The 24,044-nt window shown below is 41.4% G+C and overlaps 2 protein-coding genes across 5 annotated transcripts in view; both read right to left on the minus strand.

Moving 5' to 3' along the window:
• vwa2 (von Willebrand factor A domain containing 2) overlaps positions 1-9,871 on the minus strand; it is a 12,662-nt gene extending 2,791 nt beyond the window's left edge. Inside the window, exons 1-9 of one of the 3 annotated variants that reach the window (XM_020605284.1) lie at positions 9,689-9,871; positions 7,439-7,500; positions 4,743-4,817; positions 3,733-3,866; positions 3,527-3,636; positions 1,758-1,955; positions 1,468-1,601; positions 1,022-1,151; positions 2-57 (exon numbers count right to left, since the gene is read on the minus strand). In XM_020605284.1, the coding sequence (XP_020460940.1) occupies positions 2-57; positions 1,022-1,151; positions 1,468-1,601; positions 1,758-1,955; positions 3,527-3,636; positions 3,733-3,866; positions 4,743-4,817; positions 7,439-7,500; positions 9,689-9,813 (1,024 nt within the window). In that variant the 5' untranslated portion in view covers positions 9,814-9,871. Of the gene's footprint in view, position 1; positions 58-1,021; positions 1,152-1,467; positions 1,602-1,757; positions 1,956-3,526; positions 3,637-3,732; positions 3,867-4,742; positions 4,818-7,438; positions 7,501-9,472; positions 9,667-9,688 lie in introns of those variants that run through there. The other 2 variants (XM_020605285.1, XM_020605286.1) reach the window with 2 other exon arrangements.
• A 125-nt stretch (positions 9,872-9,996) lies between these two features.
• tdrd1 (tudor domain containing 1) lies at positions 9,997-21,158 on the minus strand. 2 transcript variants are annotated; one of them, XM_020605349.1, is made up of 25 exons: positions 21,030-21,158; positions 20,858-20,895; positions 20,710-20,770; positions 19,920-20,034; positions 19,731-19,782; positions 19,536-19,613; positions 19,252-19,431; positions 19,008-19,148; positions 18,652-18,817; positions 18,444-18,527; positions 17,606-17,782; positions 17,333-17,440; positions 16,910-17,080; positions 16,221-16,484; positions 15,984-16,115; positions 15,624-15,731; positions 15,344-15,511; positions 14,721-15,071; positions 14,520-14,636; positions 14,297-14,422; positions 11,632-11,799; positions 11,180-11,512; positions 10,852-10,911; positions 10,661-10,701; positions 9,997-10,510 (listed from the first exon to the last, which is right to left on the minus strand). In XM_020605349.1, exons 1-25 carry the CDS (start codon positions 21,058-21,060, stop codon positions 10,439-10,441), a joined length of 3,342 nt encoding a protein of 1,113 aa, XP_020461005.1. In that variant the 5' UTR covers positions 21,061-21,158; the 3' UTR covers positions 9,997-10,438. The 2 variants fall into 2 exon arrangements, with proteins under 2 accessions (XP_020461005.1, XP_020461004.1); XM_020605348.1 differs by having other exon boundaries at positions 19,536-19,616.
• Between the last annotated feature and the right edge of the window lie 2,886 nt (positions 21,159-24,044).

Below are 24,044 nucleotides of genomic sequence, written 5' to 3' on the forward strand. Positions count from 1 at the left end.
CCTGAACAGATGGTGCGATGGCAGACTGTCTGATGCATCTTGTAAGCCCTGTTGTACCTGCAGTGGAAAGATGTGGCCCCAGACAAAATTCAAGTTTTGTCAGTTTGAAGTAAATAAATTTATGTTGCAAGAACTCATAATAATTTCTATGTTCTAATTGGTTTTGTTATCTATGATGTAAAACCCCTGAGCCTTCTCCACCAGTTAATCCAGCACAAAATGTGACCAACTCACATGGAAAGCAGTTTATACTTACATTTTATCTGGCAAAGACATGTTCAAAATGACAAAAAAAGAAGTAACTCATGGAGTTCAGCTTGTTAACTGTCTTTTATATAACTTATTATTTGCAAAAAAATTAACATAAAGACCAATTTGAAGGTAATAGCAGTGATCCTACTGTGTGCTCAATTTTAAGTTGGATTTTTGTGAAGGAAAAAAAAAAAACTAGACCGTTTAGTGTCGTCCTGAGAAATAAGACACTGTTGACAGATCAACTGAAAAGCTGTGATGGCTGTGAATAGTGAGCTGTACTTGCCTCAGGCATATTTTACAGTGGTAAAGTTGCAACGTTCTGTGAAATTAATTTAGTCAAAGGCCATTTAAATTTGCCCTGAGAGGGTTTTTATTAACACCCTCACACTGTCACAACACATTAACACATTGGAGTTGCCCTGTTCTACCACTGTGTTGTGGCTCATTGAGCAATGAGAGGAAGGTATTTTGTGTGCACACATTTTCCTCAATATGACAATGACACCAGTCTACTTCTGTATCATAAACCTGTTTCTGTGACTTCTTCGGTACCTGCCAGCTATTGTTATGGGTCCAGTTTTAGATATTATCTGTAAATTAGATTTTGATGTGACATAATGATTAAAATGGTGTAACCACTTTCAGTGAGGAGGGGGATGTGTTCTTGCTTGTAAAGGTGCAAAACGTTCATTTAAAAAATGCTGTATTTTTCCGTTTGTGAGGAAGACCACAAAATATTTGTATCTGCGCCTTCATGTACACTTGCCTGTAGTAGGGACAGAGAGAAATGTGTGGGGAATACCCCTTGGAGCCTTTCCAACACATGAAATTCCCCTGCAGCTCTTTCACTGTCTCCAGTGTCCTCCTCTCACAAGGAAACGACTCCACCTGGCAGCCTGGAGAGGAGATCAGGAGGATTGAAATGGGTCTTAGAAAGAGAAGGAGAGTGGACAGTGGACAGGAATAGAAAAGAGAGGCAACACAAAGCAGGGATTTCAGAGAGGGAGGCAATAAAATAGACAACTAAGATGATTTTAAGATTTTCTTCTTTTCAGACACAAAATAATATTAAGATTCCTTTAGTCTACATTTCAATATTTTTACATCATTTATATCCAGCAACACCAGTCTAATTATGTCAATGCAAGTAGACAAGTGAATTAGCAGTTGAAGCTGCCATGATTGCCTCCTATAAGGTCAGTGGACTCCCACCTGCAGGAGTGGCACTGCAAACAGAGGTGGTGGTCAATGTGGTGTAGAGGCCATTGACAGCGTCGTTGACATGCTCGGCGAAGAAGACATGGCTCTCCACTGGCTCACTGGCCAGAGCATGAAGCTCCTCCCACCTGATGAGAGAAACTATTCAAACTAAAAATTTATTGGTCTATTTTGTCCGTTCCACTTATAAAGGTTTCCTCTTCCTAAAATATTCATTGCCATCACAAAGATGGATTATTGTGCTAATCATCCTTTGATAATCAGTTCCTAACCATCAAACACACCTGGGGTAGTGAAGGCCCACAGCAAACAAGACAATGCCCGTCTCTTTGAGCTGTGCTGCCACCTGCACCGTGTTGCCCTGGGACCTCCCGTCTGATAAGAGGATGGCGACGCGGGCCACTGCGGAAGAGCTACGCCCACCTGGGAAACCCTTCCTCAGGATGTACTTGAGAGCCAGGCCTGTTTGGGTGCTGCCTCCTCTGCAAGTTTAGAGCTCGTTAGGTATTGTGGTTTTTTTATGTTACTACTAGAACAACACTAGAGAGCAATTAGATAAACATCTATTGTACTAAAGAAGCCAGCAGAGTAAAAGTCTACTGGATATCACTGCCAAAGTAAACCACAAATTATATTTATTAGGATTCCTCTTTTAGTTTTTGGACTTAAAATATATGAAGACATCTCTAGAGTGCTGGTTACGTTTCATCAGCCAGGGGTACAAGAAAGCAATTTAAAACCTATTAAGACAAACAAAGACACAAATATCATTCAGAGCAGGAAACGCTGTCAGTCTTCTCACAAGACAGTATGAAACACAGTCATGTCCACATGAGGACGGAAGTACCGAAACAAAGCAGCGCAGATAGTAATGTGCTTAGGTGCCATCCTGTCACATGTCCTTTTTTGTCCCTTTTTTCAGCTGTAAAAACAATGCTGTGTCTGCTTAGAGGACTGGAGCCACAAGATGAAACAGGAAAAACCACAAAGAGGCCTTTTTTTAGCAATGACGTGCAGACATGTTTACAATCCTTATTCCTTTTAAAACTTGTTGTTACAGTCTTTGTGTATCCATCTTTTTCTAAAGGCTCAGCCTAAATCCATGAAAAAGCAACTTCATGTAATACTCACCAGTATTACAAGAATAAACCTTCACCTACAGTTTATGGCTACACTTGAACTCTCTGAAGTCCAGGTTTAATATGAGGCAATGTGACAGTTAAGTTTAAAACATGGGTAACCATTTCAAATCAGATGGACTCCAGAAAACAAGAAAAACAAGGCCACACACACCCACACACACACACCCACACCCACACCCCCACACACCCACCCCCACACACCAGTTCCCTTCCTTTTCTTCAGCTGATACACTTATCCAGTATCCAGTGACCACCTGTGGTGTGCCTCTAATCTGAAATTAATTTGTTTCCTTTCTTGGGGACATTTGGTTGAACTGAGCCTTTGCAGGTATGTGTGTATGTGTGTGTGTGTGTGTGTCTGTTTTGCTTCAGCATAGGTTTTAACTAAATCCAGTCTAGATCATTTAATTTAAACGTATTTTTAAATATTGTATCAATTGTATTAACTCTCCATTTTGCCATTACTGCCAACTCATTCAATCTGGTTACGGCCCTGAATCTAGACTATGGATACCCGAGTTGAACCTGACGCACCCCAACAGTACTCAAGTGTTCAGGCCACGTTCAAACAGAAATTTAGAAATGTTGTTGTTTTGTTAAATGATATAGGGAAAAACACTGTACAAACTGTGCTGGGTTCAGATGCCACACTCTCAGGCACAGGTCGGGTTCAGACAGAAATATGTGGCTGGATCTATGTTGTACCTGAAACTACACTGGAGAAATGTGACAAGTTTTACCAAAAATATGCAAACATGAAAGTTCTCTTCTCAACAAATGGCCTATTTTTACAGACACTAAATTCAGTTGCATGTACTGCCACCCTACCATCCAGTCAGAATCACACTATAACAGTCTTTTGCCTCTCAAAACAATATTTGACTGAGAATGCGATCAGAACAGAAACGTACCTGTAAGATATGTTCTTTATGTGCTTCTTTAACTCTTGTTTGGTCGTGTACGAGTCCAGGGCGAACTCCAGCCAAGGAGTGGAGCCAAACTGAATCAAACCAACTCGTACCTGATCAAGGGCAAAATTATACGAGTACTGACTGACGTGAGAGAAAGAGGAGCTGAGAGAGAGAGAGAGAACGATGAGAACAAAAAGTGAACAAACCTTCTCTGGTCGTACATCTAGTGCTTGACAGAGCTTGATAACATAATGTTTGGCCCTCTCGAAACTGCCCTTCCCCACACTGTAAGAGCCATCCATGAGGAAGAGGACATCTATGGCTGCTGAGCACTGCATCACTTCCATGGAGAAACCCACACACACACACAGAATAAAATGTTAAACTTGCTGGACATCTAGGTAAAGATGCAGGTCAACATTCATTCATAGTCTTTGCTCCATTCCTGACAACTGCTCCAGTTCTTTTATTGTATAACCCTGGTTAGTTACCACTGGGCTGCTGTAAGTGAAAATATCTTGATATTATAGAAGAGAAAGCGCTTACTGTGCCAGAGTGAAATGTTCTCTTCCCAGGAGCACACTGACAGAATCATTACAAAGCTTCCTCTCACATGCATGCTTGTACTCGCTAGTGGCATAAATAATCTGTGGGGTTGCTTTCATGTTAGAAGGTGATGATGGTGAACAGGGCCATGAGGGAGAGGGAGTGCGCCATCTGTTTGTCTGCCATTTACTGTTTGTGTGAACATCCAGAGACAACATGCTAATAAGACTTCTCACCACCGCCATATATACACTACTTCATAATTATACATATACTACTGTATAACTTAAACCTCAGAGTACTTCACCATGTTTATGTCACTGTAACCTATACGCACTGTGCTATAACGTCTACAGTAACAGCTGTGTGGCTTTTACCTCACTGCTAACATTACTGTATGTATCATGCGTGCAGGTGCACAGCACCTCCATGATAACCTAACACGTCTCCCTGTCATACTGTTGATACTCAGGTCAGTGCCATTTGCTGTCACAGCTCCTTGCACCACCTCAACCTCCTTGAGTTGCTGGTATTTAGTTTATTATGTATTCACATACGTTTTTTAGCAATGTGTTATAAGTGGTAAAGTCCTCTGACTGAACTTTATTGTGCTACACTAAACCAGCGTATCATTTTGACATTTTCAATATAGCTTCTGTGCAATACTCACTTTCTCCTGCTGACTGTATCTTTACAATGTTCTCATGGCTGGTTTGGAGCTCCTGCACTGAGGCACCTTGCCGGACTACAGGGAACAAACGTCACAGAGGTCAGTCAAATGTCCACACATACACCAATCAATTTCTTTTCCTGTTTCCAACACATCATCTTCGAGGACTGAATGTTCACTTTCTGCCCAATATACCCCACACACTGACAGGTGCCATTTTAACAGGATAGTCAGTGCTATTCACTTCACCTGTCAGTGGTCATAATGTTATGGCTAAATGGTTTATGTACAGGCATGCACACAGTATTGTGGACATGCATGGGGCAAACATGTGGCATTCAGACACAGTGGCAGGTTAACTAATGCAAGGAAATACATGCATTTTGACTGCAAATTTGAACGAGTTACAAAACACATACCTTTGTAACTAAAGTATGCATTTCAGATTAGCTAAAGATACATTAAGAAACATACTCTGGCCTGTGGATTGGATCTATTAAGTGCCACTCAAAAACATTAATCTTGGGTAATTTAAAATAAAACAACAAATGAGATGCTGCTCTTGAAGGCAACGCCGTTCAGTGACTCCAATTTGACCCCTTCTGCGATGGATAATTGAGAATTCATTGGTTCTATTAGCTGAAAGGATGTGGCTCCATTCAGGAACACACATACAGCCCAGAGAGAGGGACATTTGATTTCCTGTTCAGAAACCCGTGTGAGCCTGCCTTGTTATTCCCCGATGAGTCATAAAGGCATTGTGCAGCACAGAGACGACGCCTGAGTGATTTAATAAGCACTCATCTCCACTCTCTAAACAGCATCCGTCCTTTTCAAATAGAATACAGATAGAAGTTGTCAGTTTGTTTCGTTCCTGTCCATTTTGCTGTAATGTTTCAGCCTGCCCACCTTGTGTGGATTTAGTGACAGGTAATTAGCTGAAATAGGTGATACATCTTGCAATGTATTCATTTGTCAAAAGAGAACAACAACTAAGGACAAAAACATCAAAGAAAGGTTCCATGTACAGGAGTTCAGAAGAAATAAGGGCATGTCAGCACCAGAAACTTCAGTACTGACATCGACGTTGTCCTCTGTGGGGTGAGTCAGGGATATAGAGTCTAGCACAGGTAATAATGTTTTTGGGGAAAGAAGTGTCACTGTAACCCATTTTATCTGGGACCAAAATGACAGTGATGACACTACAGAATTAAAAATATCAGCTGATATTTAACTGATGCTACTTTTCATGATAATCCAGTGGTTTGTGCCGTACTATATAGAATCGGGGCTTTCCATCGTACAAACAAATCCAGCATTTTACCAAACTGGAACTAACTTGTATTATCTATGACTAAATGACATCCATGACATCTGAGCCTTTATACCATAATCAGTTTATGGGTGGAAATGGCACAATCTGCAAGAGGTCAGGAAAAGGTTCAAGTGTATAAAACAAACAAACAAACAAATAAACAAACTTATCATTAAAGAAAAGTACCATTTGTAACTCAGAGGTGTACGCTCTGACCTCTTAGTCCTGACCCTTTCATCTGTCCCTAGTTCCAACGTCATTCTCGACCTGAAGTCCTTCTGACAGTGAAAGTTTTGGGTCAAGCTGCTTTCTCATGATCAGTTTAACAGAAAGCAAAATGACTGTGCATCTGGACTATGAATGAAAACATAGCAGGAAAACGAGGAGCAAGATAATGAGGAAGAATTCTCAGGGTGGTGAGCAGCTCCCTAATTGGCATTAATCCCAAAATAGCCTAAGAGATACATAAAATTAGGATCGGCTTCTACCTTTCTGTAAAACTGTGTACGTCTGGCTGGATTACAGTGATATCTAGCTGGTGAAGTGCCTCAACATGTCAGCTGTGTTGTCAGCAAAGGAGGAAAAGGAGGCGTTTTGTGAAACAGCCTGGTTTGGTCAAGTTCAGTCTAAAAATGGGCAGTAATAAATACCACAGATGGTGTTAAGGCTGTCATTTTTGAAAACAACTTCAATATATTGTCCCACAACACCCGCCTCTCCCCTCAGGCAAATACCAATATTCCTGGGTTGAAGAGAACAACTGACACGCAATAAAAGCAATGCACAATCTGACTTGCCTGAAAACAAGCAGTTTAAGCACAGGAGGCAGGAAATCACTGAGGAGAGGATGATGGGAATTCTTCAGCACTGGAGACTTTAAGCAGTAAAATATCATGTAAAGAATCCAGTGGTGGAAGACATACTCTGTTTTTTGTTACTTAAAAGTATCAATACTACAGTGTAGATGTATTCTGTTACAAGATCCTGAATTCAGAATTTTGCTTATGTAAAAATACAAATGTATTAGCATCAAAATATACTTGAAATAGCAAAAAATACTCCTGCGCATTTCACATGAATGTATATTATTGGATTATAATTATTAATGAATTATTGTGTTCATCACTTTAGTCTTGCTGCAGGTAAAGGTGGAACTAATGTTTAATACCTTATATACCTGAAGTTTGAAGTACTTTACATACCCAGGGCACACTCTGCAAATGATTGGAAAGACCAGAATATTTGTAATATGATGTAGGCAGATTAAAAACATTTCAAAACAGTATGTAAAAGCATCTTTGATCCAAAAGTTCTAAATACAACAAAAATTCTGAAGGCATTGAAAGGAACAGCACACCAGTTACACAAACAATAAACTGACCTTGAAGCAGCAGCAGTGTGAAGAAAAGAGAGAGATGGATATCAGGGTGCATGTTGAGACACCTGGAATGATCAACAAAAGCAAATGCTTATTGAAAAAAAATGTGAGACAAGGTGTGTACAGCAGTGGTTTTCTGTCTTGTGACCCCTTAAAATAAAGCTGTGTGCATCTGTGACCCTCTTTCCAGAGCTTATGGCATCAGTGTGGACATGAAAGTGAGTTTTCATTCAGACAGTTTCATTTCTAAGCCCATTACCAACCTTGTGATCCTTCAGATTTTACCTTGGCACTCCTTGGGAGTCCAGACCTGACTGCCTGATTGGGAACCACCAGGAGAAATGTTTATTCACAGGACAAAGGTAAGTACAGTGCAGTGACCCTTCCCTCTAAGGGGACAGCTGAACCCAAACCATGCCAATAAAATGCCTTCCGCAGCGTAACAGAGCCACTGCATCCCCCCATTGCAGGAGTCAAGCATTGAGGTTTCTCCTTAGTCTCACATCTGTATGAACAGTGAAATCATTACCTGAGAGGTTGGCAGCCAGGATAAGGCTTAATACTGAAGGGGCGTGTGGACAAAAAGTCCCCTGATGAAAACATCCCCTTTCAAAATTCAGTCTTTCAAGCAGTCAGCCACTGAAAAAGTATTAGTGAAGGATTATCTTTGTCAGTTGTCTCTAATTTAATTACCCTCTGGGCTCCGCTTATGCCTAGTCAGGACTTTTCTGCCTTCCAAACCCAGTGCACTTAATATTACAGCTCTAATCTAATGCCACCCAGCAGTTCTCCAATAAATCCCCCTCGGTTAAACCTTTACAAAGCCACATGCCATCTGTCAACTCATTGCTAGGTCCACATGAGATGTTATGGGGCTGCAGATAAGGTTTGATTAACTCTCAGCCATAATACCCTGCCTGTGTCTGTGTGTGTTTGGGTGGGATAAAGAAACGTAAAGGGATGAAGAGAGAACCCTCGATTATGTCTAAGGCTGTGTGTATTTCTAGGACAGAAACAGAATTATGTGCAGGATGGAGCCGCTTTGATTGTGTGCACTGCGCACACATACACTTAGGTGTATGAGCAGTCATGCATGCCTATATGAAACACACACACCTGTCTCAAAATTGGCTGCTTCTTCACAAGCATTCTTCTGGATGCCCCAAGCGGCTCATTTTCTGCCTGAAAGCTGGGCTCCAGCTATGCTTAACACTTAGACTACCTTCCTTCAGTATCCCATCTTGCTACAAGGACCTAAAACATGCAACTGTCTCTTAGGAGGTAAAGCGTTTGACGTTTCTGACGCGGGTGAAATAAGTTAAGTCTATTTGTCTTACAGCAATAAAAATTAACTGAAAGAGATTCCTAAAAATACTAAAAAGCTGGGGCTTTCATATTGAAAAAAGACAACCCGTGTCATTTATGTGCTGGTCATCCTGAACTGGTCAGGTTGGAAGTGACCTTCAATCTAGTCCATAATTAATAAATTAAAAGTAAATTATAATTCAAAATGTGTTGCTGCACATTTAACCATGGGAATATGTGAGAAAGTTGGAGACCACACAATATATAGTCTCAGTCTCAGTCTGGGTTAATTAATGCCAAGCTGCTAACCAAACAACGTAACCTAATGAAATGCCACACGAGTTAAGTTCTCAACAGCCCCGGTTTCTGACACCAGGTCAACTTGAGCTACCATTTCGGGGCGAAAACATCCATGTCCGTATTTCTAGCAACCTAAACCCCCTCCCAACATCTGGCCACGCTTAAATTTGGTCAAGGGTCAAAGCCAGATGGGGTCAGAGGTTAAAACCCGGACATGCAACAGTATCCGAGATCTACTGAAGTAGGTACACGGAATTCAAGGCACGTCTTAAGTGACATGCCCATAAACACCGCAGTTGGTATGAATTCCCGCAGCCTTCATATTGACTTATAAAACGTCTAACCTAATTAATAATTGTTACTTTTGTCTTTTAATTCGGCCATATTAAATATGCAATGCAGCACACCGGACAGCGTATTTCATTTCCTTACCACTTGCGAAACAAATGCGTTGCTTCTTTATAGTTTCCAAAACTATTGGCTACTGCAGGTTGCACCTATTTCGTTAGTTCTCCAGTCAAAAATGTTAAACTCGTTAATAAATAGCACATCCACAGACGTGACATGTCGCCTTACATCAGAGTCCAGCCGCAGACAACAAAAAGACACACCAGCTTCTCCGCGATTGCTGACACAGTATTTTCTTACCATATGACAATGTTTGTTTTCGGTGCGTCTTTCCCCAAGCGGTCCTCTCCGTCTTGGTTTCCGTACTGGTCTGAGGAGAGCTTCCTTCTCCGGACAGGAGAGCAGCGAGCCCACCTCCTCGCCATGCCCAGCTCTGATACACCTTCTAATCTGTCTTCTCACCAGACACAGGTTACATATGGACACAGGTAGGGACGGAGGCTCATCATGAACCCTTTGATTGTTCAGATACATGAGGAGAAACTAATCCACAGCACGTCCGCTTTGCATTGTTGCTCCGTGTAGAAGAAAAATAAATTAGGACAAAGTAAAACCGCATTACTGCATTTATTTTTTTTGTTTTGGCGCAGAAAATAGGCAACAAAGTCTGGTTACACATCTCACCTGAACAGGTGACTGAACAAAACAAACATCTGCACAGCACACTCACTGGACAAAAACACTTGGATAACTGAGGCTGAATATCTCTTCATTGATATTTCTGCCAACTTTAACCTAAATGGGGCGTTCCGTTTTTTCCCCAGAAAAACCTAGATTGACTCGAACACAATCCCAGATTAAAACCAGAATTGAACACTGAACAGAATACACAATAAGTGATCAACAAAATTAAGTCAAAGCTGGACGGCAGGTCCTGGAGACTACAGAGACGGTTCACGTTTTAGACAAACATGGCCCAGAAAAACAAGTTAAACTACAAACTACTAACTTGAGTTCAACAATTTAACCAAACTACAGAAGTAGTTCATCTTATTTTGTCTGTTCCACTAAATGCGTGATAAGAGTAAGCTGCAGCTTCATCATCTCTTCCAGGTGATCAATCTGTGAAAAGCAAGAGAAAATCAATTTCTCAACAAGTGTGGAATAACAATAAATGTACAAGTTGGCCATTAACCCCTGGGCATACACACAGACTTAAAAAAAATGGTCTGTTCAAATGAAATAAGTTCCAAGATGCTTTCCAGCTCTGACCTTTGTCTGGCACAGACAGCAGCAGCTGATGGATTGAGGCCCTAGGATTCAAACAGAAAGCCTGTGAATGTTAAGACACCTTTAAAAGTCACAACATAATCCTATCACAAGAAAGCATGAAATCCAATAACATTCCAAAACCAGTTCGTTTAGGAAGGGAGGGGTCAGGTTCTGATTTAAATCATACACACCATTAGTCACATTATTCTGTGACAGTGGCTCCATTTGGGGAATCTTCTTGTCCGAATCCTCTGAAAAACAAAATGACAATCACAGTTTCTTTATGACAGTTACTGTAACCTCAAACTAGTCAGTATTAATGACCTGAATCAATCAATGATGAAATGTCTATTTGCGGCTCTTCTTTCACATAATATGAATCTAATTAAGCACAAAGCAAAATTATGCATACCACAGATTATAGGTTAGAATATTTGAGTGGATTATACAATAAAAAGAAAAAGGCAAATGAATTATTAGAAAGAAAAAAAAACCACACTGAATTATGACTTGACCAACCACTGGCTGCCAGTGCATAAGTGTCTTCATTCTGCTGGGGAGTCTGGGGGGTTGGCTCCGGTGCAGCTGTAATGCTAGCAGGAGGTGTGCAGCTGTCAGCCTGGTTGGCCCTCTGGGTGGTGGCAGGACAAAGATTACTCTGGGTCTGGGCTTGTAGTGCATCCAAGATCATGGGGGTGAGGTGGCCCCCACCTCTCTCAGTGGGCAGAGTGAGTGAGAGCACATTAGCAAAGCCATCGAAGGACTGGACGGTGGCAAGAACACCACTCAGCAGGATGCTTTGAAACATCTGCTGCACTTCCTCTGGCCACTCTGCAGGAAAGTGCTCCTTACCTAGGGATCGAAGAGACGGGGCTGAGGAATGTATGAAGGAGTAAAATACTGCTGCCCAAAATAACCTATCACTTGTGGTCCTATATGAAATTATTTCAGAAATAAAAAGGTTTCATTACCAGAGAGGGTGCAGCGAATGATCTGAAATGGGAAATGCAGCAGGCGCATGGGGATAGGCAATATTCGGGACAGTGGCACCTTTTCAGTGTTGCCATAATCTGCATAAATGACACTCATCTCATTCTCAGCTGCTTCCAGGACCACTGCACGGTACCAGCTATTGTCAGCTGGGGAAAGAAAAAAGTTTTTATTACAAATAGAACTGTTGGAAAGAAATGAGCAAATGTTTAAGGCAAATAAATCCACACAATGAATCAAAATTCTTTAAGTTGTAAATATTCGTCTTAAATGCATCTTTTAACAGATAAGAGCCTGTTGCAGACATGGATACAGAGCAGTTGTGGTTTCATCAATCTGTCACGTCAATTTATTTATAAAGCACACTTAAAACCAACAGTAGACCAAGCTGCTGCACATAGCAGGGTACACTAAACGAGACAACACAGTAAAATAATAAAACAAGATCATGATGGAATGATCAGAGGAGATAATCAAGGGTCAATAAACTACTGGGCTGGGCCAAATACTAGTGTATAAAAATTGATCAAAGAAAAAGACTTGAAGGCAACCAGAGAAGGGGCCAGTTTAACATGAAGAGTTAAGTCGTTCCAAAGTCTCAGGCCTATAATAGAAAAGGTCAGATCGCCTCTACATTTTTTTTCCTTGAAACAGGGACAACCAGAAGTGAGTTGTTGATGGATATGAAGGCTCCGGTCGGGCAGTAGGGTTTGAGAAGCTAGGGGCTAAACCATTCAGAGCTTTGAAAACCATCAAGAGGATTTTAAACTGTATCCTGTAGGACATGGGTAACCAGTGGAGGGAGGCCAAAACAGGGGTGATATGCTCCCTCTTACAAGTACGGGTCAAAAATCAAGCAGCTTTTAGACAAACTGGAGGCAGTTTAATGATGAATAGGGGACACTGATGTAACCAAGATGACTGGAGATGAAGGCATGGGTCAGCTTTTTGAGGATGCTCCTGTGTAGGAAAGATTTAACTCTAGTCCGCAGCCGCAACTGAATGAAATACTGACCACGGACTTATTTGTTTGTCCAGTTTCAAATCTCTAAAACCTGAGGTTTGTTATGGATAAACAGTCGGCTTGGTAAGAGGTGCAAGAGAGCCCCAGTTCAGACAGCTAAAGAGATGCTTTCTGTCATTCAGATGTAGGTCACTTCTATGTTTACATTCCTCTCTACATTCAGACATAGCCACGACCATGACACAGAAAACCACAGTACATCTACGATATCTGAATTACACACACGGTCATTGTAATTTGTCTCTCTCTCTTAATGTGACTGCATGCAACTCAAACTTGTGCTGTGTTGAAAGTCTGACCCAAGGCTGCAGTCACCACTTTTACAGACTGTGTTTAACAGAGACAGCACTGAAAAAGCAAATAAAAAAAAAAAAAAAAAAAAAAAGCCCGTTTCTAGCAGAGCTGTATACTGTGTTTTAAGAATCGGTGCTATGCTTGACAGCATACACGCTGGGTAATTATATCTAGTGGCAGACACCAAATTACCAGCTTAGGTCTGCAATGACAGCAACTGCAGGTGGGGTCTCACTACAATCAGGGAGCAAACATAATAACTGGATGGGAGAATGAGAGAAGAGGGCCCGGCTTTGTGTGTGTGTGCACCGCTGAGTGGAAAAGTTCATTGATGCTTGGGTGGTCTGTCTGCATAGGTCTATTATGCATGGCTATATCTAAATGTGCATGTATTACTTTGTTCTGATCTTTACCACATCCATCCCTTTTCCTCTGCTTATCCGGAACCAGGTCACGGGGGCAGCAGTCTAAGCAAAGATGCCCAGACTTCCCTCTCTCCAGACACTTCCTCCAGCTCCTTCGGCCGAGGTGTTCCCAAGCCAGCCAAGAGACATAGTCCCTCCAGCGTGTCCTGGGTCTTCCCTGGGGCCTCCTCCCGGTGGGACATGCCCGGAACACCTCCCTAGGAAGGCGCCCAGGAGGCATCCGAAACAGATGCCCGAGCCACCTTAGCTGGCTCCTCTCGATATGGAGGAGCAGCGGTTCTACTCTGAGCTCCTCCAGGGTGACCAAGCTCCTCACCCTATCTCTAAGGGTGCGCCCGGCCACCCTGCGGAGGAAGCTCATTTCGGCCATCTGTATCCAGGATCTTGCCCTTTCGGTCATGACCCAAACCTCATGACCATAGGTGAGAGTAGAAACATAGATCGACCAGTAAATCGAGAGCTTCGCCTTACAGCTCAGCTCCTTTTTCACCACGACGGACCGGTACATCGACCGCATTATTGCACTGATCTGCTGTCAGTCTCCCATTCCATCCTTCCCTCACTCAATCTTTAACACTTATAACAAAATAGTGCTTAATATCATGTTGGGATGAAAATTACTTATTTGTAATTTACCTGTCTGGATAGCTAGTGGCTTTAAGGGGTCATAGAACACACAATGAAAAACAATTCATGTCTACAGCAGTATGCAGGGCTGTGCAACTTCTGTCCCTGTGGTCTTGTCCCTCTTATTATGCTCACTACTTAACGGAATAGCAGTGTGTGTTACAGTTTAGGGACAAACACTTTTATTTTACAATGTGACAGAAAGACCACAATTTAAAATGAATCTCTGGACTTTTCTGGTGTATGTATTTAATGAATAATAAAAGTGTTTCTCACCAGAGTACTGGGCACAACATGCAGCCCCAGGAGCTGGTCTGCTCAGGACAGCAGATGATGAAGAGGCACTGTTGTTGCTGCAGTAGACAGCCACCTCCATCATCACCTCCAGAAGCTTTTGCTGGACTGCACATAAACACACAGTGATTATTACAGGACACAGAAACAGATTTCCACCATTTGTGCATCTTCTTATGGTAGACAGGAACATGGGTGTTCCTACCCTGGCTGGGAACAAACAGGTAGAAGAGGGAAGGACTAGTGACAGCTGCGATGTATGGCTTAAAGCTTTCACTGAGAGGCAGCTCCACTGTCTTCCAGTCCACTGGGAAAGAAGGGACTGAAACAAGAGTACAACATTTCAATCAGGATCCTAAAATCATCAGTCTCAGTATTTTATCTTGAGATCAGCACTGAAGCTGACCTTCTGATGGTGATGCAGCTAGCTGTTCAGTTGGCATCTCTTTGGAACTGGCTCCTGTCTGGTTGGAGGCTTGTGGCTGTATTTGGCTGAGTTCATTGTCCTTTGCACTCTCTGGGTATTTGGCTCGACAGGCTGTGGTTTCCTGGGTCTCTTTGGATATCTCTCTAGGAACTTTGGCTAACTGCTCAGATATGAGGGCAGCGGCCACATTCTGTCCTCGGCTCTCCAGCTCCACACCATAGCCCTGTTCAGTGATAGAAAGGACTCGTGCAGAAAGCTGCCTGCCAAGCACCAGAGTCTGGAACCACACCACCGCTTCACTGCTCCACTCTGAACCCAGGGGCTCCACACCTGAATCCAAACAGAAAAGAAATACTCTGATAGCAATCATCACTTTATTCAATGTCCCAAAAATACCAGATTATGACCTCACATTCTTGAATATCACAGATGACTTTTGATCTTTGCCAAGTATTTAATGTGAGGCCATATTTGAAGAGGATAGAAAATCCCCAAGTAAAGAAAATTGAGACTTTTGGCTTCCAAATAAAAAAATAATTGCTTTGGAACAATTACATACATTTCATATTTATTTAGATAAAACATACTCTCATACACGTTACCTGTGAGCCAGCAGCGAACTGCCTGGAAAGGTTGAGCCAGGAGTCGGGGTGTAATGGATCTAAGGTGGCTCCTTTCCACTTTCATGGTCATACCATAGTCCACAAATATTACAGACACTTTATCTTCAGACAGCTCCTTCACTATAGCCCGATACCAAACTCCAATGTCTGGGGAGCAAAAAAAAAAGCACATTAAATCCCTTAAAACAGAAGGAAAATGGCAAGGCAATTCATCATCTGGTCCAAGAGTTTAGCAAAGTGTATGTTACAGCTGTCTCACCAGAAGACAATGCACAACAAGGCTCTCCCACTTTGGGCTCAAAAGGAGACGCATCTGCCTCACAATGCTTATTCAGCTCAGTCCCCAGCTCTATCAGCTGCTGACGGTCTGAAAACAGACAATATATGAAATATACTACTCAGGTGACTTGAAAAGAAGTGACCTCAAAGTATCAATACAATTAAGTGCTATGCAGAGTTGGACATCTGACATGATCATAACCTTGGTGCTGCATGGTTTCCCACAGATTTTTAAATTACTTGTATTGTTATAGGCCAGCAACAAAGAATTTAAAATGTGAAACATAGCAAATATCGCATGTGTACCTCATGGTCCTCCAAGTAGAAGAAACAACAATACCTGTAGGACTGTTGATGTGGCAGTAGAACTCCCCAGGGTTCTCCACGACATTGACTAACAGTGCCACTGTCTGGCCATCACATGAAAGATCAGCATAGGACCATACCACAGGCTCATTAACTGGAACAGGCACTGAAGGGCACATTTCAACAGCAAAAATACATCATGCCTAATTACGCTCTATGCTTTATAAGCAAGTTCTAAAATCCTCAATATGTTAATTAATTTCAAACACACCAGGTGGTTGCACAGCAGCAGCTGTCATTGTCTGTTCAGCCTGCTGGTCACTAATGGCAGTGACAGGAGAAGGAACAGCATAACCAGCAGAGATCAGCAGCTCAGCTACATCGGCCTGAGGATCACTGGACTCATCAATCATAGCCACCAAGGCCCGGCCCTCAAGAGCTCCCTGGATGTTAATGCGCAGTATTCTGTTCAATACCCTTTGCTGCAAGGCCAACAGGCAGTCCTCTGACCACCTCTCTCCAACAGGCTGTACCCCTGAAAAGGACACCGAAGACGGATACCTGAGTGCAAGACAACTTAAGACTAAAAAAAAGTGTGCATCAAAATTAGCATTTGCCAAACAAGACTTTTTGTTGTTTCAAAAGCCATTAACTGTAGAATATACTCAAAAAAAATCTGAAGAGTTTCAGGGACAAATGGAATTTTAAAGCATACATCAAGAGACCTATAAAAGTCAAAGAAAGGCAACACTGTAATAAGCATCAGTTTAATATAACTTATAAGACAACAGGGTATTTAGGGTCATTTTCATTTTTCAAAGATTCAGTGACACCACAGAATAAACAGAAAATTCACGATTTAATGGAATGCTACTCAGTCAAGAGCCATCAGAAACGCAATTAAACTGATTTTGGTAGATTTCTAATCATAAAGAATACGCTGTACAGAGCAGATACTACCTGCCAGAACACAAGGGATAGCCTGCATGGGAAGGACCAGTAGTGAAGTGCTGATAGGCCACAGGTGGTCTAAATCCACCTCCTCAGAGTTGCCGAAATCAAGGTAGACAACACAGACGCGGTTCTCTGATGAATAAGCCAGAACTTTAGCCCTGTACCATTGCTTGTCTTCTGCAAGAAACACAGAGGTCAGCGCTTAGGTTCACAAACCAGGTATCACAGTGGAATCTACCATTTTGATATTTTGAAACTTGGCTGAAATATTTACAGTTTGAAATTGTATGCATTGAGCATTAACTTGTCTAGTCACAATACTAAAAGTTTCTTTATTAGATGGCATAATGAATCTGCCTTATTCTCATCAAACACTCATCCGGAAATGTTTTAAAAATTGATATGTCGACATATACATATGTACTGCACCTGAGAACAGTGCACAGCAAATGGTGCCAGGTGCTGGTCTGAAGTTCTGCGGGGGTGGGACCTGTCTGCAGTGCTCCCTCAGCTTCAATTGCAACTCGTGAATCAGTCCTGTCAACCAAAAGCTCTCAGGATCAGCCCTTACATCCAGACAAAATCAGATTTCTCCTCATACACAGGCATTCCTTACTTTCGATTCTTAACATCAGCCAAGTTAGAGGTTCATGACAGGGTCCAAAACTTTAAGTTGAATGCACAAGAACAAATGTTACTTACTGGCATTCTCCACCTTCTGTACGATCATTTTATCAGGTGACTGAAAGTGAGTGATCACAACAAAGAATGAATCACCCACAGCCTGTGTCAGTGGCTGTGGAGGCTGAGCCCAGGAATTGTCATCCTCCCCAGTGGAAAGATGCTGAAAGTTTTCCAAGGATGCACTCATCATGGCAGCTGAGGATGGCCAAAGAGATACTGAAAATCTTCTTACAAGATTGACTATAGTGGCATTTATGAAAGATGAAAATGTTTACTCAGCTTTTTACTCAATTTATATTAGACAAGTAAAACACAGGACTGTAAAATGGTTACATTAGAGCCTTCTTTGCATGTATTCTGTTTGTCCATGGGTGTGATAAAAGAAGAACAGAACCTGACCAAACTAGAGATAGTCTGTATTGCTCCAAATGTGATAGCATCTGTATTTGCCCAGGTTATCTGTAGATTTTTGGTACGTCATTACCCTAAAGACTATTCTTGCACCTGCATATATTATAAACTGTGATGTATACTAAGTATAAGGATAATCACCTTTATTGGCCAAGTATGTTACACACAAGGAATTTGTTTCCGGTACAGAACCGATGGCAGCCATCTGCTGCGCCAACTCAACCAATGGCTCTAACCATCGGGGACAACGGGGGGTGGGGGTTCAGTGTCTTGCCCAAGGACACTTTGATATGTGGACTGCCGGCACCGAGATTTGAACCTTCAACCTTCTGGTTGGGAGACGACTGCTCTACCCACCGCACCACTGTCGCCTATTTCAAATCCCTGCTGTGTAGGCTGGTTTAAAATGAGGTGAGGTGGGCAATCAAATATGAAATTAGCTTACTTATTTCTTGCTCAGTCAGTGTTGTGTTGATAATTTTCTTTGCTGCATAACCATTCTCAATGAGCAAAGTGCTCAACTGGTTTCCTGAAAGAAACATTTAGAAAGGAACTGAGTTTAGACTTCACTTGTGGATCCCTAGTAGGAACCACACTTCACTTATCATAAAAAGATCACTTTGTTTAGCATCATTAATCTTCATACAACCTACCCATGGAAAGCAGGATATCCACAGCATGAACGCGACCATTCTCTGCCATTTCCACCAGCCTTACAGTCACAGTCTTACCGGCCAACAGCTGTCTCACTGCAATACAGCACTTGCCCGACCACTTGCCAGCCACTGGCACCACTCCAGCAATACAGCACTCCACTGCCTGGAATCAACAAATTTAAGTGCTAGTGCCAGCTAGCTACAAACAGTCATAGTCAATTGTAATGTAGTGAAAAATTATGCCCTTAACGGTTGTTAGTGCATTATTTACATTCATGGAACAAGAATACATTTTGGTGCCAATCAATGCCACAAAAATACAAATAGTCTAAGCGGTGTTAATATGCACTCACACATGGACAAAATGGCTTGATATTAGTCAGGGGCCTGATCCTGTTCACTGGGACATCCTCTTCATTGCCAAAGTCAATGTAAAGGATATTAGCCATCTTCTGGTCAGCAGCAAAGGTCTGGACCAGGCCTCTGTACCACTTCTACAGATAAAAAATAAAGGCAAACAACCAAAAAGACTCACCCAATGTGCATACTAAAACCTGTGCCTCTAGTCAAATGTTGCTTGAGAAGGCCTCTGCTCACCAGATCACAGGAGTACTGTACTCCACAAACCTCACCGACACAAGGTACATATGTCATCACTGAGGGGCAGCTGTATGTTTTCTGCAGCTCTGCGCTGATGCTTTGCAGAGCTTCCAAGACCTCAGGGCTTTGGACAAGGATGAAAAACCTGCTAGGACTGTAGAACTCTAAAACCGATGCCTGAAAAACCACACACAATTGCAACAAACAAATAATGTAGCTTGATATTTGTTAACAGTGGCTAGATCAGTCTATACAGTTTAGACAAGCTGGGTTTGTTGTACCTGGATGCCTGTTCTCGTAATGATTTTAGTCATATCCAAGTCCTTCAAATAGACCCTCGGTGGGGTGGATGGGTCACCCTGCTTGATTAAACAGGAGTAAAACAAAGAATATGACCACTGCTCTTTTACACAATGTTAAATCAAGCAATTGCAGAGCTTACTGGCATTACAAGATCATCAAAGCAATGCAATTACCTTCAAGAGCTCAGCTCTTTCTCCTGTCAATGTGGTTTCATTTGGTTTCTCTCTTTCGATTGAGGAAAAAATGTACATTATTTAATGGACATTATATACTGTTTCAAGTCTTTACTAGTTAAATGTAAACTGACTGGCTTTTGTTAGTATCAAAAATAACAGCTGGCACTCAGGGCTGACCCAACTTACTTTGCAGGTTCTGGATCAATGGCTTTGCACACATGTCTGTGTTCCTTCCAGTCTTCTGTTTGACACACCACAGAGCAGTAAGGCATTTTCTTGCAGCGCTTGCACCGGAAATTCCCTGTCAGTGAACACCAGTAATTTTGAGTTTACTAAAATGTTGACAAACACAAAGAACCATGACAAAATGTATGCACTCTTTTCTTAATTGTACAGTAGAAGTGTTGTAAAGCTGTGGTAAATACTGTAGTTAATTTGCCTCCATCACTAACAAACCCATAACCCATTTGTGCATAATCATCATCCTCCATTAGCCCTTTCACATCAATACACACAAAGCACCAGAGACATCTTGCCACTGTTGAACACAACATAAAGGTTTTTTTTTCCACCCTTGCATAACTTTGTCAGGATTATATCTTCGGTGGGCATTTATAAATTCTGTTACATAAACTCAGTTGTCTTATATGTATAACAATTGTTGGATTAATGTTGTGCATTATGTGCAAAATACAGTACCACAAAAATAAAGTCAGCAATGCCAAAATGTCAATTAACATGGGCAAAACCAGCTTAATAAACATGACTGGCCACTAATAAACACAGAGCCAAACAATACTGAGGTACCCTACTAATGTCCCACAGACCTGTGAGATGTTTTGCCACTTAGGGCCAGTAACAGTTTATTAATAGAACAAATTCACCTAGAAATGACATTTTAATTGTAATGAAAACTTGTACCACTGGCACTTGACAGTAGGGCTGCAGAAAACACCCATTTGAACTGTATTATTACCTTGCTGACCACAGAACTTGCACAAGTATACATTCAGTACTGGTGGCATGAATCCGACCACCTGTGAAGGCAGACAAAAGTGCAAAGAACTTTTAATTCTAATAGGGCACATTAACTGATGATGAAGAAATGCAACTTAGACGCTTACCGCAGAGTTATCCCTGCTTAATGGGGAATGAACAGGATCTGCAAAAAAGAAAAGGGGGTATTTTGCAGCTAATATTGCCACCTTCACGAATTAATATGTTATTGCTGTTCTGTAACTGTTTAGAACGGGTATTCCATGCAAGCATGAGTCCGATAAAGGTGGCACAATCTACCTTGCACCATGGTGCCTGACGAGGAACGCATGACTGTTGCATTGACTGCGACATGTCTCGTAGAAGGCTTCGCGGTGGGAAAAGCCACGGGGCTCGATGATGGTTTCCTCAAGGGCAGATTAGGTCGAACAAAATAAATAAAATATACTTGAAGTCATTTTATTTTGATATGATGTGAGCATGAAAACAATAAAAAGTTTAATTTATCCTTGAAAACCATAGCGTATTTTAGGCTAGCTAATCAACGGTGAAACGGCTAGCTAGCTACTTTAGACAGTGATCGACAATTTGACTCGCAAACCATTAGAAAAACAAATACAAACAATGGCAACGTCATATGTAAATAATGCTACAATACATATAACAATTAAATTCACAAAAAACGAATATATACACTATAATGTTTTATGTCTTACCTAAGTGCGTATGTTCGTTAGTAGTAGAAGTAAAAGTGCTGCACATGCGCAGTTGCATTGCCGAAAGGCCAGGTGCAATTAATTATAAAGTAGGCTATTTCTGTATCAAGAAGAAATACACTGGGTCTCCAAAACAGCAGCTTTAGAACTAAACTAAACTAAAAGTAAACAGCTTTGAAACATATAAACCAAGCCAACCTTGATTATAGACTATATGGAACAGAAACATTTATTATAGCCTATTAAAAAGCTGAAATGGGTTTTATATATATAAAGCAGGAGGGTTACTACCATTGATACTGATTGCATGAATGGTACCCTTAAAATCAACTGGCTAAGATCTTTCCAACAATTTTTGGTTTCCAATTCCAAGCTACATTTTCAGAAATTTGGTGGCATTAATATCCCCCTCAGAGCTGACTTTGACTTAAAGCGATTACTTACCTGTCAAACTATGGCCATTCCATCAGCAAGTATTAATGTAGTGGAAGTTAATTTACAAACGCAACTTGGAATAGAACTGTATATAGCTGTTAAAAACAAATCACTGAAATGGATGGAAAAGGGAATCTGTTCTGTATCACATCTTCTAGATGACACAGGTTTATTTATGTCATACTGACTTTTGTATGAAATATGAATATATTTTACTGCTGTACTATCAATACCAATCCACAGCCTGTGATCACGATGATCAATTCATTAGAAAACTCTTCAGACATGACTCCTTTGGTTGATGGTCATGATAACCAATCAATGACCACAAACTCCCAAACTCCTTTATCCAGCAACTCTTTGTTAATGCTTTATATCCGCATAATCCAAATGTACTCTCAAATACAAGCAGTTCTTGAACTTCCAGTTTCTCCAAGACCGATGGAAATACATTTGAACACTCTGTCAGGCTTATCCATTGATATATAGTCAATGGGTGTACCTGTCGTACGTCAACGTACAACCTACGTCATTTTTTACCGGCCTCTCATTGGTTTATGTCACCTCATCGTTTCTCCCTCAGTGGCCATATTTGTTGATGTGTCATATCAAAAAGACTTGTGGGGCTATCAGCGGACAGGCAGCAAGATCACAGTTGACTCTTATCCCTATTGCTTCCGTGTTAAACTACACAATGGGTTTTTCACATTCGGTGGGTAAAAATATAACCATCTCTATTAATATTTGCTTGTCATTTACATTAGATTGTAGGGTTACCTACATAAACTAAAGTGTGATCTGGCTGTACTCGCAGCTTGCTAACGCCTCTTTTATCAACGTTAGCTTAGCTAGCGAAAGTAAGCAGTAATACAGTATGTTAATCTCAAGTTGAGCGTTAAATGTGCTTGGACCATTTATTATTAACTTGCTGTGTTGAACGTGTGTTTTGCGTAAGGTAATGTGTTTTCTTAATGCACTGTCGTGGCTAACTAAACGGCTAGCAAGCCACACTTAGCACATGTAGTGTCAAAGGAACCGAAATGTTAATAAAACGATAGTAAACACAAATATCACATCGGCCTGCTGTTCTCTAACTACACAGGCAACAGTCCGATGCATGGATACCTAAAGGGTATGTTTTTAATAAGACTAGTTACTGACATTGCCTTTTTGTCTGTGCTATCGGATGACACCTGTCACAAGAGCATCAGCATTAGCTGTTGTGGCTTTATTGCTTAACAGGAGAAGAAGCTGGGTATTACTTTATGAAATTATTGCTAGGCTTAAAAATGTAATATCCATTTGTAGATTAGGGCAGATGGACGACGACTGTAATTAAAATGGAGAAGGTGGTATTGAAAGAGGGAGAAAAATGGTGCAGGGTTTTTTTTGTTTTTTTTTGCATCAGGAAACATGGTGTAACAGAAGAATGTGCCTCAGCCACTACATATCATCTTTCAGACAATAACAAAACTGAAGTCAATTATTGGTCAGTCCCTGCCTTTTTAGACTGACATTATTATCTGATCATCCTGCGTTTGTTTTACCATGATTTCTGAATGGATAGGTAATACATTTTGAAAATAAATGCAGTGAGGCTGTGTAATAATCTTGAATATTTATTATAGTTGTATGACGTTGTGCGCCACAGGCCTGCAGGTGTAACTATGTCAAGGGTGTTGACAGGACCGCACCTCCTACTGTGTGTCAAAGCGAGTGAATGTGTGTTTCTGTTGGGCATGTCTTGGGTTCTTTTTTTGGTGACAGATAGATTTACCAGAGAAATAATATGAGGAAATATGAAGATTTTTGTCAGGTTTTGTCCTGCCTCAACATAAAGCCAACACTGTACCAAAAGGAAGGCAGAACATGCAAAAAGCATAAGACTGCTGTATTGATGACAGGAATTCTAAGCTGTTGCTGTAAAAACTGTTTTCACACAATGTATGAAAACCCTAATACTTTTTTATCAGTCTGCTCACACTCAGTCTCCCTCTCTTACTGCCAGATTTGAAATTGAGACAGACCATTGAACAGCCGGGTCCTGCTTCAGATTCAAACACGATGGAAGGATCAGAGGTTGAATCTGTGACTGAAGGACCTCTCCCTGTGAACCAACTCCACAACAGCACATCCAGTGTAGAAAATGAGGAGCATGTCTCTC

The sequence above is a fragment of the Monopterus albus genome, unplaced genomic scaffold, assembly GCF_001952655.1.
Source record: "Monopterus albus unplaced genomic scaffold, M_albus_1.0 scaffold69.1, whole genome shotgun sequence".
Lineage (NCBI taxonomy): Eukaryota > Metazoa > Chordata > Actinopteri > Synbranchiformes > Synbranchidae > Monopterus > Monopterus albus.

Excerpts from the sequence above, each read along its gene's own strand:
- tdrd1 (XM_020605348.1), bottom strand. The coding sequence starts at position 21,060 with ATGCGTTCCTCGTCAGGCACCATGGTGCAAG. Across the intron at positions 17,081-17,332 it reads TTGCTGTGCACTGTTCTCAG|AAGACAAGCAATGGTACAGG; the intron begins GTGCAGTACATA and ends TGTTTCTTGCAG. Across the intron at positions 14,637-14,720 it reads AGCTGCATCACCATCAGAAG|TCCCTTCTTTCCCAGTGGAC; the intron begins GTCAGCTTCAGT and ends CTCTTGTTTCAG.